The 18,895-nt window shown below is 37.5% G+C and overlaps 1 protein-coding gene across 1 annotated transcript in view; it reads left to right on the top strand.

Moving 5' to 3' along the window:
• Positions 1 to 18,895, top strand: part of LOC142095361 (cadherin-like protein 26) — a 111,599-nt gene that overhangs the window by 14,473 nt on the left and 78,231 nt on the right. Inside the window, exon 3 of the mRNA XM_075178312.1 lies at positions 5,356 to 5,436. Coding sequence (XP_075034413.1) covers positions 5,356 to 5,436 — 81 coding nt within the window. The remainder of the gene's footprint in view (positions 1 to 5,355; positions 5,437 to 18,895) is intronic.

The following is an 18,895-nucleotide window of genomic DNA, read 5'->3' as shown; positions in this document are numbered from 1 at the left end:
CAGAATCAGTATATGAATAATAGAAACTCCATTTGAAAGTGGTGTAGAGATGTGTCTATCTAAGCCAGTGATAATCCATGTGTGGTATTGGATATTTCACATTGCAACCTAACATTTTCTGAATGTCTTTATGTATGTATGAGAGAGAGATAACCTTTATAAATTAACTAATGTATCAGATTAATTTCAACAAATCACCTACGCCACTGCTGCTGCCTACACCAGAAAAATCTTGAGGGGTGCACAAGGAGGAGACTCTGGAGGAGGCCCAAAAGGAGGGTCAGGAAGAGGCGCTGGAGGAGTCCCAATAACTTTCCATTTCCTTAGCATCCCTTGTTTCAATTTCCTCAACCAATGAGAGTTCCTTTTTCCCATCCCACCATCAAGCCCATTCCCACAGGAGCTTGAAGTGGAGGAGGCCCAAGTGGAGGAAGCAGGGAGATAATCCCAGGCCACTGCAATTATTAATTATTTTTTATTTTATTTAGCAGCATAAAAGTGTAATCCTCAGAAAACCTCTCTTTCCTAAATGTCACTGGCCCTAGGCCTAGGCAAAGTTTGTCATTTCATGGGTGTCTCATGGGCCTAACAGGTGTTTGCTGACAAGAATTCCCCCCCTCCCTTTTGATTGTACATTAACTGCAAAATATTTTCTATCAGATTGAAGTGTGTAATGAAGAGACCAGGCATAAAAAGTATAGTAACTCATCCTCTATTAGTGTGAAAACCAACATTTTGTCTGGGTGATAATCAATTCCTTTTCTCACTCAGTATTGGGCAGCACATAAATTCTCCCACTATCATCACTTGGACCTCCTCCACTTCGAGCTCCTTTAGGCTTTTTTCATCTCCGGCAATATCATACAGACATCATACATACAGCATCTTACATAGGGTTAATAAGTACGGTTACTATAAAATTATGATAATAATTATCCTAATAAAACTTGAGTGTTGTCACAGAATTTTATGCAAAAGTGCACCTGGTAGTGTTGGCACGACTCTAGTGGAAGGTGCAAAGTCTAACATGCCTCTTGTCTTCTCCAGGGACCCCCACAAGGAGGTATGGTTTTTTCTGCAGGAGATGCACACAGGTCGCAGTCCTTCAACTGAGTCACCAACAAGATACAGGAAAGAGAGGGTGCTCAGTCTAGCTGAATCAGTAATGTTCTGGCAGTTGCAATACTGCCAGCACTCATCGCCATATATTAGCTGTAGAATTACCACAGTTATCCATGTAACGGGTAATGAGCCATTCTCAGATTCACTGTACCAGCCATGTGCTCTAGGTGACGGCGATCTCCTTGTCTTCATCTTCAAAATCTTCGTCTGCAGGGGATGGCGACACACCCATTTCTTTTCTTAGGTGTCTTAGCTGTTCTTTAAATTGGACGTATTTATCATCCTGCCTCTGTTGGGCTTAAGGCAACTAAGCTATTGGTAGCTTGTTTTGTGGGGGCCTGAACAAACCAAGCACTTCAGCCACAAAAGTGGCACTCCTTGGGCCTGATTCATTAAGGATCTTAACTTAAGAAACTTCTTATTTAAGTCTCCTGGACAAAACCATGTTACAATGCAAAGGGTGCAAATTAGTATTCTGTTTTGCATATAAGTTAAATACTGACTGTTTTTTCATGCCAATTGATAAACATGCAAAGTAGCTTTTGCATTTGTACCTGGTATGTCTTTGTGAGTAACTACCAGTCATATATTTTAAGTTGGGCAGGGGTTTCCAGAGTCAACCCCTGGTGGACCTTGTCAAGAACTAGAACCCTAAGAGGAAAAGACAACTTGGGTAGAGATACTGGGACTGATACAGAGTAGGAAGTACACCAGTTTGTATAGCATATCTTGTGTTAAATCACTACACACCAGTGTCAGACTGGGGCATGAAGGGCTCATTGGCCGGAAATGCAGTAAAAGAGGCCCATGAAATATTTTGTGTCCGCCACTGCAAAGTAGGGGAGCAGGCTTCTCCTGTAGTACGAGCACAGGGCGCTCCTCCGCCTGGGCTCTGACTGCAGGTCTTATCCCCACCCCCTAGTGAAAGTGGGTGGACCAACTGGTAGTGGGGATTTCCCCGGAACTCCAGTGGGCCAGTCCGACACTGCTCTGTGCATGCCGAGAAAGTGGGCACATGTGTATGTTAATATTATGCCTGTTATATTTGAACTACCTTAGTGAACTGCTTAACTAATAACAATGACAACTGTCACATTTTTACTCAAAATACTTTTTACTATAGTCTAATATGTCTTAATTACACCAAGAAAGCAAGCTATTTTATTTCATGTGTCCCAATTATATGTTATAATTATATTGCTTTATGTACTTTTCCCTGTATAAATTGTAACTGGATGGTGCAAAAGACGTCTGTCACAATAGTCTGTCAAATTCTTTCTGTCTAGAAAGAAGTACTGGTTGTTCCCTCATCATCATCATCATCACCATTTATTTATATAGCGCTTCTGATTCCGCAGCGCTGTACAGAGAACTCATTCACATCAGTCCCTGCCCCATTGGAGCTTACAGTCTATATTCCCTAACATACACACAGACACAGACAGAGACAGAGAGAGAGACACTAGGGTCAATTTTGATAGCAGCCAATTAACCTACTAGTATGTTTTTGGAGTGTGGGAGGAAACCGGTGAAGCCGGAGGAAACCCACGCAAGCACGGGGAGAACATACAAACTCCACACAGATAAGGCCATGGTCGGGAATTGAACTCATGACCCCAGCGCTGTGAGGCAGAAGTGCTAACCACTTAGCCACTGTTCTGTGCTGTGCTGTTCCCTGTGCTTGTTCCCAACTGTAAAGCACTTGCTGGCATTAAATAAATAAATGTTGATGATGATGATTATAGCCTAATCAGGATAATTAGGAAAATAAACATTGATGTGGTCATATTCAATTCTAAGGTCTAAAGTTGCTTTAGATAACAACATGGTTTCCAGCTAATCACTGCGTATAAGCAAACTAGTGGTTCATATATTTTGACATATGGTTCAGATGTCTGCTTTATGTCAACTGGCTTTGATAGTTCCATCTGAGATGCCTGATGTCACAAATGGGTAGTCAAACCTTTGTTTATTAAAATATACCAGACAACAACTTGCTCAACATTTCATTTGATTATTGCCTAACTATAAATAAAGGACCATCAGCTTTCAGAAATGGGAGGATTTTGTCCCAAAAGGATATTTGAAAGAGAATTGAGTGTAAGTTTGTGCTTTCTTCATTCCTCTGCTTTGGTGCTGTTATGTTGTGGTGCTGTTATGTTAAACACATTTTTTCTCAGAGCATGAAAAGACTGTGACACATTCCACAAGTGTGAGATTTTAATACAGTGCTTTGTATTTGGAGAATTCTGTTTTACTTACAATTTTCTATATATTGCTTTGAGACAACATTTGTGGGAATTACAGAGAAAAAGTTTCTTCAAATGAACTAAAATGAACTTTGAAGATTTAGCATTTATTTTTATATTTTTTCACAGATTTTTGATCCAAAGATGCTTAGAAGGACTCTAAAAGGGACTTTTACACATTTTATATAGTTTCATATGTAATAGCCCTAAGTACCTATAATATTTTGAAGTTTGTTTATTGCCCAGTACATAGACCTTAAATGCTTGAAATTCCTTTTGCTCTAAAACCAATAATTAGGGTGACTTCAAGTTCAGTGTAAAATCATTAGAGGGAAATATAATGCATCAAAGCAATACATTCCATAATACATGTTTGAAAAGATCTTTGTATAAATCTTCTTTACTAGAATTAGCCACATGAAATGTGTCAACTATATGTACCGGCCCTATAAGGAATATAGGGATGATGTATCACCCATGGTATCAATAAAACATAATCATGTTTCATAATATATATATGATTCACAAAAAATCCTAACATGTTTAACGGAATGCATATACTTGTTTTATTCCAGAAAAGAGTTATAATATAATTATAGAATACATTACTAGAACTGTTCTAGAAGAAAAAGTAATAACATGGTTGTAAAACAGATTAGAATACTAGCACACCTCTTGCTGATCCTGCTGTGATATTACATAGAAAGAGGGGTACCGGAAGAGAGAACAAGGTTTCAAAAGAATTTAATTACCTTAACAAATTGTCATTTTGGGGGATCAGTCTACTACTGATTTTCTAAACCCTCTAGTCTTTCTCTATGTGACAGAATACATGAAAAGTATGTCATTGTTTTTACAGTTTCTGTCTTATTTTAAAGAAACTGTTTTACATTTATATTTGTGTATATAAATTTGCAATCAACATTTTTTCAACAAGCATTGTGAATTTGTGTCATCAAAATTCATTTAATAATGTTATCTCTGTTTCTTAAATAATTGATGTGTCATATAAGTTTTTGCTTTTATAATGCTGCATTTATATAGGGAATTGTTTATCTTATAGTAACTGATTAAATAGGGTTACTCCATTTTGCGATTAGTCAGGGGTGTAAATTTATGAAGCTGCGAGTTTACGGAGGGTTTGAAAAGTTGAGATGTTGCCTATAGCAATTAATCAGATTCTAGCTATCATTTATTTATTGCATTCTACAAAATGATACCTGGAGTCTATAGGCAACATCTCCACTTTTCAAAGCCGCCGGAAACTTGCAGCTTCATAAATTTACACCAGGGTGTACTGAAGACTTCATAACAATGTCAGCTCGTGAATTAAATATTAGTGGTGGCAGGACTTTATGCAATTAATATTTGGTATACAGTAACTCTGGTTAAATCAGGTTACTCTATTTTGGGATTAGTCAAGGAGTAATGAAAACTTACTAAGAGTGTCAGCTCTTGAACTAAATTTTAGTGGTGGCAGGTCTTTCTGTTTAACGTTAAATGAGACAAACATTTTTGGGAGTGTTTTTAGACAGACCAGATGATTTTTCCTTGATTAATCTGTTCATGCTCAAATGTCATGAATGCTTAGGTGGGTCCATTATTGTAGTTAACCCACAATCAGCAAGCAACACTCTGATCCACCCATGTCCTTCCAGGTCCTCCCTCTATCAACAAAATTTGCTCCTCCTATGATTGAAGACAACACACTAATGTATGTGCGTGACCATAGACATTGGAGCAATTGTAGAAAATTAACGTAACGACCACTATTGTGTATCCAGAAGGCGGCACTGTGTTCTGTTTTACTGTGTTGTGTGAGCTGTTCTTTTTCATTCTAATTAACTTTTGCTGATTTAATAACATTTATTTTGCTCCACCTCTGCATTTTGCATGTTTATAAATGGTCTTTACAGTGTGCAAGTGGTTGCATGAGGTTTAATATAAACCTTACTAAATAAATACTCTCTCTTTCTCATTTCAGGTTCTGATTGTTGCATTGTCAGATCTACACCAAGGCCATGCTTTCTCACGTACTGCAAGGAATGCCATCGGCAGCCATAAGGTACATGAAAAGACTCAGCAAACACATAAATTTATACAGGGATGTCAATTGCCGTAGGATCCACTTTTACTTTTTTAGCTAAGGTCATGCTTGAAATGGCAAAGCTTACTTGAAATGCTGCAGTTAGTGCACTCCACAATACAGTATAACTAAACATATAACCTAGAAGTTAACCCGTGCATGATACTCATGCATTCTAGTCAAATCAAGCTACTTAAGGTGTTAAAAAGGTTCTTGTCATGTATTTGGGCCATAGCCCAGGCCTCCTCAGGGGAAGAGCGTTACTTCCCGACGCAAGCACCCTTTTTTAACGTGGTTTTGTCCACATGTCACCACCTCATCATTTTTCTCCATCAGCTCATCCTTCATCTTTATCACCACATCTATCCAGATGTCTATCCAGACACAGGGATCTCTCTCAGCGGTCCTGAGTATCATACTCCTCTCGCTCTGTCACCCCTGGCAACCACCAACCACTCCCAACTGTCACCCCCGGCAACCACCAACCACTCCCAACTGTCACCCCCGGCAACCACTCCCAACTGTCACTTCTCCTTCAAGAAATATATATATATTTTTTTTAAATCTTTATAAACACTTTTAACAATTAACAAATTAAATTAACAAATTAAAAACATCAAAAGTATACCAAATTTCAGCCCTTTCTGAGTTTTTTTCCCCACACACACTAAGAATTTAGTAGGACAGTGTATAACTCTGCCCAGCAGGTGTCGCTGCAGCTTGGTTTTTTTTCCCCACACACAGACACACGCCACTAGGCTTTTATATTAATTGATGTGTCTGTGTAGCTATTTACTTGGTCTCAACAGTCATTCAACACATTTCCACACAAAACTTTAGAAAAGTGATTCTGGGTATCCAGTAAAAGGACACGGCTTCTGGCTCAGAGTTTTCTACCTCTATTCATTCTTATAATTGAATGTTATTACATGCTTTAGCTTGAGTTACTTGATGTGATAAACGTTACCAGCCCTGACTTGACAATTAAAAAAATGAATAAAAGAACCTGGTCTATCAGTAGTCATAGTTATAATCATATATTTGTGTCAGCTAAGAACGTGCTGAAATAAAACTAAGAAACAGGATACATGTGTCACTCATTAGCAATGATGTTGGTAATAGTAGATGATGGCATAGCATATATTAGCAAGTATATATTTCATAAACTTTTAAAAATAATGATCGTGTGAGGTTAATAGATCTCTGTAAGAAACAAATCCTGCTTGTCAACTCGTTATCTGCTACCTATAGTTACATCAGTGCTTTTAGTCTTCCATCTGCTAAATTGCTACATTGCATCAGCCAATTTAGTATGTTTGTTTCATTATTTTTTTTTAACATATTTATGTTCTGTTTTATTTTTTGAGCATTTTAAAAGGTAGATGCCTGTAGGCCCAGTAACTAATCTCCTAGGAGATATCTCATGCTGTCAATGTACTGCATTGCTAAATCTGCCATAATTCTACCAGGTGACTGCAAATAATGTGGACAACCAATTAGTCCTAAGTACTAAACACACTCGGAGAAAAATCCCTCAGGTTTCAAAGACTGGAGACTGACTTAGTTTTCACCTTTCAAATCCTTGAGAAAGTAAATTTCTTGTGCTGTTCATCAAATGTAAAAATAGTTCTGAAAATGTAGTTGAAGCCCTATTTTTCATGATGATTTAATCAAAATCCTGCTGATAACTCTGCAATGCCTTTTATAAATGTAAATTTAACACTTTTGCTTCTAAAGGCAGCTGTATATTACAACAATTCTATGTAAAGCATTGTGATACAACTTTATATATATTCAAGCTATTAGAATAACTGGGAGTCGTATTGTTCCACTATACCCAGCAGTGGTCACAATAGGAATTTAGAAGTGATGGTATGGAAATTTTAAATGAACAGCTAGGCCCTCAGAACCTTTTGGGGAATTTGATAGTATGAAATTGATTTTAGATGCATTTTTACAGTATATAGTATAATGTAAAACATTTTAAATTATGCAAGGCTACCCGCCCTGTGTCGCCCACCACTCTTGTGTTTCTTCGCCTCTCCCTTATGTCTTCCTTGTGACCCTTCAACTTTTCCTTATATGTTATCTGTCCACTCTGACCATGTCACCCTATCTTCATAAATGGGTCCATTATTGTAGCTAGCCCACAATCAGCAAGGAAGCAAAATTAAAATAACTCTTACCCCCTCTTCACTAGCTGTACTGCTCTCTTCTACCTATTCCTACGGGCTTCATTACCAGCGGCTGCTGGTGTCTTAGGCTGGATTTTGGAATGTTGGTGCCCTATTTTGAAAAAAGATAGGTACATGAAATGTAGAAATCCCCAACAAGCCCTAGCATTAAATCAATAATGCACGCGTTTACTGATTAGACCTCCCTCCCTGCACCAGCCCCAACTAAATAAAATTAATTGTACACTCAATAGACCTGTTTCCCTCCAAACAGCCCTTATGTTAATTTTAATAGCCTACACATTTAATGAATAACCCTCTTCCCCACAACTAGCCGCAAAAGTATTATAATAGTATTTCCATTAAAAAAAAGAACGCTTTTCCTCCCCCCAAACATCCCTGGTAATAAATTAATAGCATTTACATTTAATAAATATACTAATTTCCCAAAACCATCCCTGATATTAAATAATTCATATTCACATTTCCTAAGCTCAGACCCTTATTTAATTAATAGCTGCCAATTGTGTGCAACTTAAAATGTGGGGTGAAGGAGAAAAAATGCCAGTAAAAATGCCAGTAAGTCACACCGGCACATACCACCCACTTCAAGGACCGATACCCACATTTTCACCTAATGCTGTGCTCTGTCACTCTGTTTTCCTTTTTAAGGTGTATATTTTTTTTTTTATATCTTAAATGTCTGTATGTCTCCAGGTTTGAGGATGGGGATAATGGAAAAACTTGTAGCTACCTGTAGCTACTGCCATATATATGCAGAGAGACTAAGGTGCTAAATCACTTCAACATGAAATTAAGTTTATACTTATACTCATACTTATACTCTATACCATTTTGGTAATAGCAATTAAGAAGAAATTAATAGTTTGGAGAGGAAATCATTTAAATGAGGGTGAAATGAACAGTACATTGAGTCAAATGTAATGGTGGGCTGTGATTAGTTGTTATGTTTTCATTTGTGCAAGACACATTTTTCAGCCCATCAGATGAGCAGATGGACCATAGCTGTGCTCATTTGGGGCATACACCTGTGCATGCATTGATCCACAGAAGGATATGTAATTACATTTATATAGATGCACTCCACCATTTAAGCCTTGCACTTTGTAAATCACACCCGTTGAGTATATTCATTGTTCCACAGCCTTCATGGTTTTATTGTAATTGGCAGTTATTTTTAGAAGGAGTTCGAGGACTCAATACATCCTGTCCTGTTCAATAGAGCTCTGCCACAGTGTTAATTTAACTGATCCTTTTACATCTCATATAGTTTTATTGAAGAGGACTGGATGGATTCCCATAGAAAGTACACCTAGAAAGAGGCAAAGGTTGTTCCTTTGAAAATATAGGCCAGGTTTCCACTTCCTATAAGTACAGAAAGGAAGATAAAGAAACATGTTAAGTAATAGTTGAAGGTAAACATGTTCAAACAAAGTTAATGAACATGATCTGAAGTTTGACAATTCTTTAAATTGTTGTTAAATAGATTGTGTGCTTACAAACACTTAAAGTGGACACATCACATAGACACTGTGGAGGAAACGATGAACTAAAGCAATATTCAACCTATTAATTCACTCATACCTACACTTTTTGCATCATAAGTTCCTAGTAAATTCTCATTCATATTGGTTCAGCCCACATAATGGTCTATTCCTCTATGTGCAGGCAACAGGTACACTTTTGTTCCAAACCACCTGATAAGACCCCTGCCGTAATGACTCAAGAGGTGGTATAGGGGCATATACATGTTCAGGTCCCATAAATATGGACACACAACACAGCTTGCTTAAAGCTCTCAGTTGTCTGGGATATATTACTCTCAACAAATGTCTATCCTCATTATTTCCGCATAAATGATGTTTTTATCTGCTTGCAAATTGACAAGAAGGTCTGTACATTGTTTGTTGAGTAACGTAACATATGCTGATCAGACTGAATGAAACCATAGCTGTGTCAAGGAGATATATACAGAGTGCTCCAGTTCAATTAGTAGCTGAAAGAAACAGACTGCTCCTGACGGCTATTTACTGCGCCGCTGAGTGTTCCAGGGAGCTTGTCTCAATTCCATTCCTCCAAAATAATTTCATAATTAATCTTTATTAGACGACAGAACATCACATGCTGTTTTTGTAAATTCAAATACCTCAGCTTCCTAACACTAATATATACTCAACATTTAGCATACTCTCATGATATTCAACATATTAATTCTAATTAGCAGTTATTTTTCTGAATGGAGACATAGACATGTTAGCATCTGCTGAACAACTTACTAACCTTAATGTCACACATGTAGGATCTCCTAGAATGGCATGTCCTGGTCTACTCTCCAAGGCCTTTGATGAGTCTGTTTTACAATGTGCAATCACTTTTAGTTTACATTCATCTGTGCAACATGGTACTTTTATCACATTTACAGCCCAGTAATGTTTCTAATTAGTACTATTAATTATGCAAAATGTTTCAGAAAGGTACCCTCTGCTGTATTACATTTTTGGACATATCTTTTCAGATTATTTCACTATTATAGGATATTCTGTAAAAGAAGAGGAATAGAAATTCTGCCTTGTATTCAGGATTGTTGTTGTTGTTTCGACTCCATTTTCTATAATGTTAATCAACATCCTTTCCAACGCATCACTTCTACATCTTCTTATGACAAAAAGTAAAATGTGGGTGTAGTTTAGATACTGACACAATAATATGTTGCTTTCATAGAATACACATACTAACATATTTCTTGCATAATTTATTATGACCAAAGTAGTGCTTCGCATTAAAGAGGAAACTCCACTTATCTTGAATGTTTATATAATATTTTTCAAGGTTTACATGTGTTAAATAGATTCTCTCTATAACCATTTGTTATACACACTCAATAGTAGAGTAGAATCATTTATCTCCTCTATAGTTCCTGCAAGCGTTGGTGGGCTGCATGTACTTAGTCCTTTGTCTACCTGTGATGTGTCATCCTTCGTCATCGTTATTTATTTACTTATATGACACCAATAATTCTGCAGCACTGTACAGATAATATTTAAAGTCTAAATTCTCTAACACACACACAGTCACAAACTAGGGTCAATTTAGCAGCCAATTAACCCTACTAGTATGTTTTTGCATTGTGGGAGGAAAAACGGAGCACCCAGCGGAAACCCATGCAAACACAGGGAAAACAAACAAATTCCACACAGATGAGGCCATGGTCGGGAATCACTCTCATGACCCCCAGTGCTGTGAGGCAGAAGTGCTAACCACTAAGCCGCCATGACTTTGAAAAGCGTAGTGAGAAAAGAAATTCATGCTACTCACTTTAGACTCAATGACATTGGGTTTATGAGGAAGCAAAGAGGATGGCCATACATAGAAGACCCAGTACAGCCTGACCACTGAAAATGGCAGAAGGTATATACTGGTTGGGCTGAATGACAGGAACAAAAGATGCTAATGCAGAACGATCAGCCAATAACTGCATACATAAACGAATGCCGCTATTGGCCAACTGGATTTATGAGCAAGCTCAGTGTCAAACTATTTCTATTGGCAAGATTTACTAAAGAACGGTTTAATGAAACTGACATTTTTCTGAGTTTTCTGTGTCTGTTTTACTAAAGGTCAAACGGTTAGAAAAACGCCTGAAAACCCCATTTTAACAGAGCACCAAATTACAAATCACCATTCACATTTTTAATATGAAAAACAAACCATCAGATTTGTTAAGCTGGGGTTTGTCAAACTGACGGAAAAATAGACAGAAAACAGACAGGATAAAGAGATGATTGTGAGATGCGGGTTTGTTCCAACAGCATGCTATTTTGAGTTCTCTTGCCATTCAGAAGATAAGAGGAGACACCATTGACTTATTTATTGATCATGATGTTAAAACTAATTAATAATTACCGTATGGGGTAAAATGTATTTTTCATTATGTTAAGGGTGTAAAATTATTCTAATATTTTATGGGGTAGTTGTCAAAGTGGGATGGTTTGCCCTATCACCACTTTTCTTACTGCCTTCATTATAAAATTATTACATTTCATTCACTTACATATTCCATATCATGACTTTCCCCTGCTGTTATGGGGGCAATATGAATATATAACAATAAGGTAATTTATAAATGATTTTTCTCCCCATAATCAATAAATAATTGCCCCTAAGTTAATAGTGACTCCTCGTATGTTCTGAATTGCAAAATAATAGCTAAAAAAAGCATGTTTAGTTTATCTGGCCAATCAGAAGCAGGTCTAAAAAAAACACCACACTTTGACAGTGATTGAACTTTCCAGCCTCATAGCACCCTATAGCAAATGTGGTGGTTTGGAGCATTAATTGGAGCACTAAATCACCGGAAATTTGTGATGATGGTTCAAACCACTGCCACACATGATTATTTTAGTAAATTTACTAAATAACAAAAGTGTGGTCATCTCTAGCTAGGCACTATTTTATGCACCTATGCACCCAGAATACTTTTTTACCCACCAACCCGCCTCCATTGTAATTCTGACATCATAGGCATGTAAAACCATAGACAAGGAAAAAGTGTCCCTTTACAATCAAATCTGTGCTCAAGTCCATGGAGGTAACTGTCACCCAATGGTACAGCATGTTATTTAAAGTTGCCTTCCGGGTCTTGTGTTGTGGTTAATACGTATTATTTTGAGACAATTTAAAATAACCCAAGTTATCGCCTAAAAACACATTTAGAGCAGTATCCACATGCTTTCTTATGTTCTTTTTCTCAAACTTCAAACTGTGCTGTGAAAATACTATTCTCCTAAACTACAGAAATTCATGATCTGGCTTCTATCATGTTTCCCTATCTTGCTCTATTATAATATATATATTCTGTCATTAAATGTAAATAAATATTCAGATATGATGTAGCGTTCACTAAATGTCAATACAGTTGTTAATTCAGACAATACTTTGCTAATACTACCATATTTCTGAGAAAGCCCATCCCATAACCAGTGACTGACTTGAACAACTAACAAACTTGTTGCAAGCACTAATGTATGGTATATAGTTATTTCTGGTATATGTATGGTATATGTTGAAATGTTTCAGTATGACTCTTATATAGAGCCTATAATTGTTTCTTTTTTTATTTGGCTACACTAGCAGTTAGGCAAAGCAAATAAGTACAATTTGTTTCTGTTATATTATTTAAAGTGTGACTGTCCTGTCTTATGGGTGTAAATAAGAAAAGTGTCTTAGAGAGTTTATGATTGAATATGAATCCTGCTAGTTTTTCACTGCCCAAACAACTCTGCAGAGTTGGAGATCTCTAGGAGATTCTGATTGAACTAAGTAGGTTGTTTAGGTAGTAATTTTTACCAACAAATCTACCTGTGAGTAGTTAGCAATAACAGTTTCCACAAATAACCACTTTGTATAATTTCAGCAGGGTATTTTAAATAGTACGTGGAAAGCAGGTTTGAATTCTTGCAGATAAATAGTTTCAGAATTGAGGTGTACAATGTCTGCTTTTTATAAGTAATCTGTATGAATCACGTTTGTGTCTTTCAAGAAATTTACATGTTATTAGTGCTGTGCGTTATTACATTTGGCTCACTTTTTCTGGTACACACATATCAGATGCCCAGTGGGAGATTGTGGGTCTTAGAGCAATATGTTTGATTTATAGCTCTTGATTAAACATAGTGGCAGGTGCCATTTTTCTTTTAATCCTACTGCTGAAACCAATTCCACCCTCTCATTAGCATTTGGTATTAGGTTTATATTGCAAATCTTTACCTACTCAACAATGCATATGTTTTCTTTGGAGACTTTTTGCAAAAGACAAACATGACTTAGTTTGGAGCAGCAATATATTTTGAGGTCATTTGTGAAGCAATGCATAAATACTTACAACTGAAGTACAAATGGTTCACAAGAGTATAAGTTTGTATATAACATCACTGCTCAAGCCACAAGGGAGATACAAGTGCATAGTTCTTATTCTTTTAATATAATGCAATTTGCCCATACCATTTGTACGTCAGCAGAGAAGAGCATTTTAGGCACATTTTGCCCAATATAAAAAAAAAAACACACACACAAAAGTGACACGTAATAAAGGCAGCCTGAATATCCTTTTGCTATCATGATTAACATAAGCCATAAGTGAGGCTAAACAATATAGTATTTTAGGTAGATTAAAGAAAAGTTTAAAACACTGTAAAAGGTCGTTGTAAACTTTGAGGAGGTTGGACTTTGACGCAGGGTGGATTACCACTTAGATGACTTAGGCGCTGCCCGCCATGCACATTACCATTTTTTTTATTGTAAATTGAAGCCCTCAGTTAGCCTAAGTGGGGACCCAGATTCGATGATGTGAGGAGGAGGGTGAGTGTGGGGGACTTGGGATGCTAGCCCGGTTTGCCTCACATTTTCTGTTAATGATGGCTGATTCCTCACCTAAGACCAGCCAGCAATGAGCTGCGGTTGGCTCCTCCCCTCCTCTCTATCTTTCTCCTCTTACATCCTCTCCTCTCTCCTCTTCATTGGCTGCTTAAATGAAGTACAGCAAAAACTATCTCATGTTCCAACCTCAGTTCATTCTGTAAGTCTGGGCACACATCACATGAAAATGATATGAAACTACTGTACAGGTACCAGACTAGTTAAGCTAAATGATGGGAGCTGCAAGAGTTTCGAGCGTTGAGCAATTACTCTCCCTGCCTGTCCCTAATACTAACAGACTGTATATGCATATTGTGGGCAAGTGTCTACTCTATAGGTGGAGTTTGTATTAAATTTGCTAACTGTAAATTACCTTGTGCTATGCGGGAACTGATGTGAAGGATTTTCATGTCTGTGCTAATGTGAGAGATATTGTTATGGGTAGGTGGGTCAGGGGTATTAATGTTATGTGTTGACTCTTAAGTAAGCATGGGGCTGGTTGGGTTAGTAGTGTTATGTATTGGCTCTTTTTTATTATTATTATTATTATTATTATTATTATTATTATTATTATTATCATTATTGATAACTAAGGTGGCACCATGCTCCATAGCACCAGACAGTTAAAACAGGACATATGTAAAACAGTTTGTGAATTAATTCCTAGTAATAGCCTGACATGGCTCAGGGGTTAAAGCTTTCAAACTGAAACAAAATCAAAGTTTCCCTTTGATTCTGTTATACTCCTCTGTCCTCCCCAGATGGTGCTTGTAGATAAGAACCCAGACCCATGATTGGGGATGAGCACTTTGTATCATTTGTGGTAGGTTGCAATAGTGGAAGCCTTTGAAAATATCTCTTTTAGGACAGTGATATGAACCAAACTCAGACATCTTGACTGCTGAGCCTAGCAGCTGTGTTATATGTTAATGGACTGGGGACACAGGAAAATATCATATTATATTTTCTCCAATATCATACTTACAAGAGCATGTGTGGTATGCAGATGAAGGGAAATGTATGACCTGTTATTTGGAGATAAAATCATGTTTGTAAGCCATTCTGGTGAAAAGTTACAACAGGGTAGCTAAAACCTGACTTAGAAGGTGTTTCTTCATCAGAGTCATAAAACCCTAATTTGCATTTACACAGATATTTCAGTTCTGACATCACAGTTTTAAAAACTGCAGGGGAATACTAACAATTTGTTTACTTTTGAGCAGTCAATCTGATATGGAAGAGTATCTCTTATTCTTCTTCTCCCAGCAACAGAAACTTGATCATACGTGAGCATTTCAATTTGTTTATCCTTTTTATTTTACAAGAAACCATTGCATTATACCTTTGAATGTCATTTGTTAATTGTTTTATCTTAGGCATTGTGGATGTAATTTGCATATTAAATTACACCTAATAAGTTCTCTTGGTTCTTATGAATTCACGCAACAGTTTGGTCAAAACACTACATCATTGAAACAGGAGAACATTGTGGTGTATGGTAGCTCTAATTAAAGTCAATTGTGATAGATTAGTTTTAAAGAAGAACCTAAGGCTTCTTGAATAAGAGAGTCAACTCTTCACAAAAAACCTTGGTGGTGGCATAATTGGTAAGGCAAAGCTAGTGTGTGTTATAGATAGGGAAGGATATAATCTTTTTAGACAGAGCAGGTGGTTGTTTTTGATTAACCCTTTGTCACACACATCACTCAGGCACTGGTGAATGCTCATCGTGACAAGTAGCATATGAGAAGTCATGGGCAAAGAGCAGATCAGTGGTAGATCTAAGAGGATGAATCGATGTATGAATGAGTGGTGGTGTTGAGGGCTATGTAGGTAAGGGTGAGTAATGAATTAGATTATGGAGGACATAGGAAGCCAGTGTAGAGATTTGCAAAGTGGTGTGGAAAATGTGGACTGGAAAGAGAGGAAGATCGTTAAGGTTGAAAATGATAAAAGAGTGAATATGAGTTTTGTAGCATCTTGGGTTAAAAAATGACATATTCCAGAATATTTGTAAAGTGCAAGTGACAGGATTGGGATATAGACTGGATGTGAGGAATCATGCAGAGGAGTCAAGTGTTACACCAAGTTGGGGATGGGGCGAGATAATTGTGTTGTTATTGACGGTGAAGGAGATTTGAAGGATGGTGGGGACTCTGAGAGGAGGGAAGATGATAAACTCTGTTTTTGACATGTTGAGCTTTAGGTAGCATTGGGACATCCATGTGAAGATAGTAGAGAGACAGTGGGTTACACAAGGTAGAACAGAAGGAGAAAGTTCGGGGAGAGAGGTTGTACTGGAAATTAAGTGATTATTTCCCAAAGAGAAGAGGTGAACAATGAAAAAAGTAGAGGTCCAAGAAGAGAGCCCAGAGAGACCCCTATAGACAGAGAGTGTAGAGTGGAGGATGTGCCAGATGTAAAGTCTAAAGGAATGGTTTGATAGGTAGGAAATTAATCTGTTAAGAACTATTTCATGAAGGCCAAACAGGGCCCCAGCATTCCAGGATCTGGCAGCAACAGAGTTTAAGAAACCAGCAGAAGGCAGTCAAAGCTGCAAGAACAAGTAGGAGAGAGCAGCACAGCCTGCCAATGGACAGTCCCACTTCATGCTGCTCTACTTGTGAAGGAGATGTCTTGTACATCCATTTCATCCCTTCCACTTAATGGGGAAGCAGTTTGAATAAGCAGGCCAACACTGTGCAACCTATTGCTCTCCAACTGCTGTGAAACTACAAACACAGCAGCAGCTGGATTTGTGGATGAGGGCAGCAAGGGATAGAGTTTTATGTTTATGTTTAATTGAAGGGACATAACTTTCCTCAGTGAAAGCTGCCTGGAGGACTATATTTACTATATATATATATATATATATATATATATATATATATATTAGAAAACAAATAGAGGATATATCTGGCACTGATCACCACAGCGTGATCACTTAAAAGTGGTATAATAGAATATGTATATATGCACACATACATATACACAATTTATGACAGTAAAGTCCCGTATCCACAATATATGAAGATCACTTGACTCTTATAAGAGTGGCAGCCTCGATAGCCTGACGCCAGATGGTTAATCCGGACGAATTGGATTACTGCAACAGAAACACAAGCAGGGCGCCTTTCAGTGGTATATTAGATATGTAACGTGCGATAGAGCAATAACATGCGTACCGTGAGGTAAATAGCGTTGAGTCTTTTTAGGAAATAGTGGAGTAGTCTTTGCTGTACTTGTAGTCCTCCAGAACTCCACCGGTCAGTACAAAGATGCGGAAAGAGCAAACATAGTATAACTCTGTAGTATTTTTGGTAAGGGCAGTATCACCAGTAACCCCACAATCCTATGGGGTGTGTGGGATTGGTATCCCAATATTACCAATTTATATGACACCCATATAAGTGCAACACAGAAAAACATATAAGTCTGCATACCATATATCCTGAAGTATCCCACTTCTGGAGAAAATTAAAACATGTGCAACACCAATGACTTCACAGTCACAACCTCATCCAGATGGCGAAATTGCATAAGATTGAAAAAAAGGAAGACGGACCAATGCAATGTATGTATCAACTCAGCATGGATCCGCTACAAGCAACGTTAGATAACGTAAGTCCACATAACATTTTAAAAAAAGGTCCATATACAATTATAGGGGACCTTTTACATTATATTTACCTATCTATTTGATCATTCATTCATTTAATGGCTCACTTCCGAGTTTGCTTGTTTGTCATCTATATTTGTAACAATAAAGCTATTTCTACTGTCCGCGCATGCGCGATGAGTGGCGGTCACCGCGCATGTGCTAATTAGCATGGCTATGCTATAAATAGCTTTAATTTGAGGTACATGTATATCTCATGCTCCTGATGAAGTCTTGAGTTGTGCAAGACGAAACGCGTTGAGCTGTATCCAGTGTATTGTCCAGTACCTCATGTGAGTGCTTTTATTACATTTTATTAAATTTTTTATATGCATACCAAAATATCTTCCTTTTTTTCAATCTTTTGCAATTTTGCCATCTGGATGAGGTTGTGACTGTGAAGTCATTGGTGTTGCACATGTTTTAATTTTCTCCAGAAGTGGGATACTTCAGGATATATGGTACGCAGACTTATATGTTTTTCTGTGTTGCACTTATATGGGTGTCATATAAATTGGTAATATTGGGATACCAATCCCACACACCCCATAGGATTGTGGGGTTACTGGTGATACTGCCCTTACCAAAAATACTACAGAGTTATACTATGTTTGCTCTTTCCGCATCTTTGTACTGACCGGTGGAGTTCTGGAGGACTACAAGTACAGCAAAGACTACTCCACTATTTCCTAAAAAGACTCAACGCTATTTACCTCACGGTATGCATGTTATTGCTCTATCCCACGTTACATATCTAATATACCACTGAAAGGCGCCCTGCTTGTGTTTCTGTTGCAGTAATATATATATATATATATATATATATGTAGGTAAGTGTCATAATATTGAACAGAAGCAGGCGAAAGGAAAGTTAATGCTGAGGACATAGGGTAACTACTGTAAGTACTGTGGTTGGGTCGAAAGGTGCCAAGGAATACCATGGTAAAGGCGTTTTGGCATTGACGGATTGGAATGGGATTCAAATCCAAACCAGTATGTTGCCTAGGGGCCCATGGGGACCTCTCTGGTTCTGCTTTGATATGATGCTTACAGTTTTGCATAGTGCACCTCTTCAGATTTTGCCACCTGTCCACATACCTAAGCACACTTCTAGTTTGTGGTGGAATCTCCTGTTGCTCATATGTGCACTTTCATATGAGATGAGTGGACC

Source organism: Mixophyes fleayi, chromosome 6, assembly GCF_038048845.1.
Source record: "Mixophyes fleayi isolate aMixFle1 chromosome 6, aMixFle1.hap1, whole genome shotgun sequence".
In the NCBI taxonomy this organism is placed as follows: domain Eukaryota; kingdom Metazoa; phylum Chordata; class Amphibia; order Anura; family Limnodynastidae; genus Mixophyes; species Mixophyes fleayi.
The sequence above is the reverse complement of the archived record's forward strand: the minus strand, read 5'-3'. Positions and strand labels throughout refer to the sequence as shown.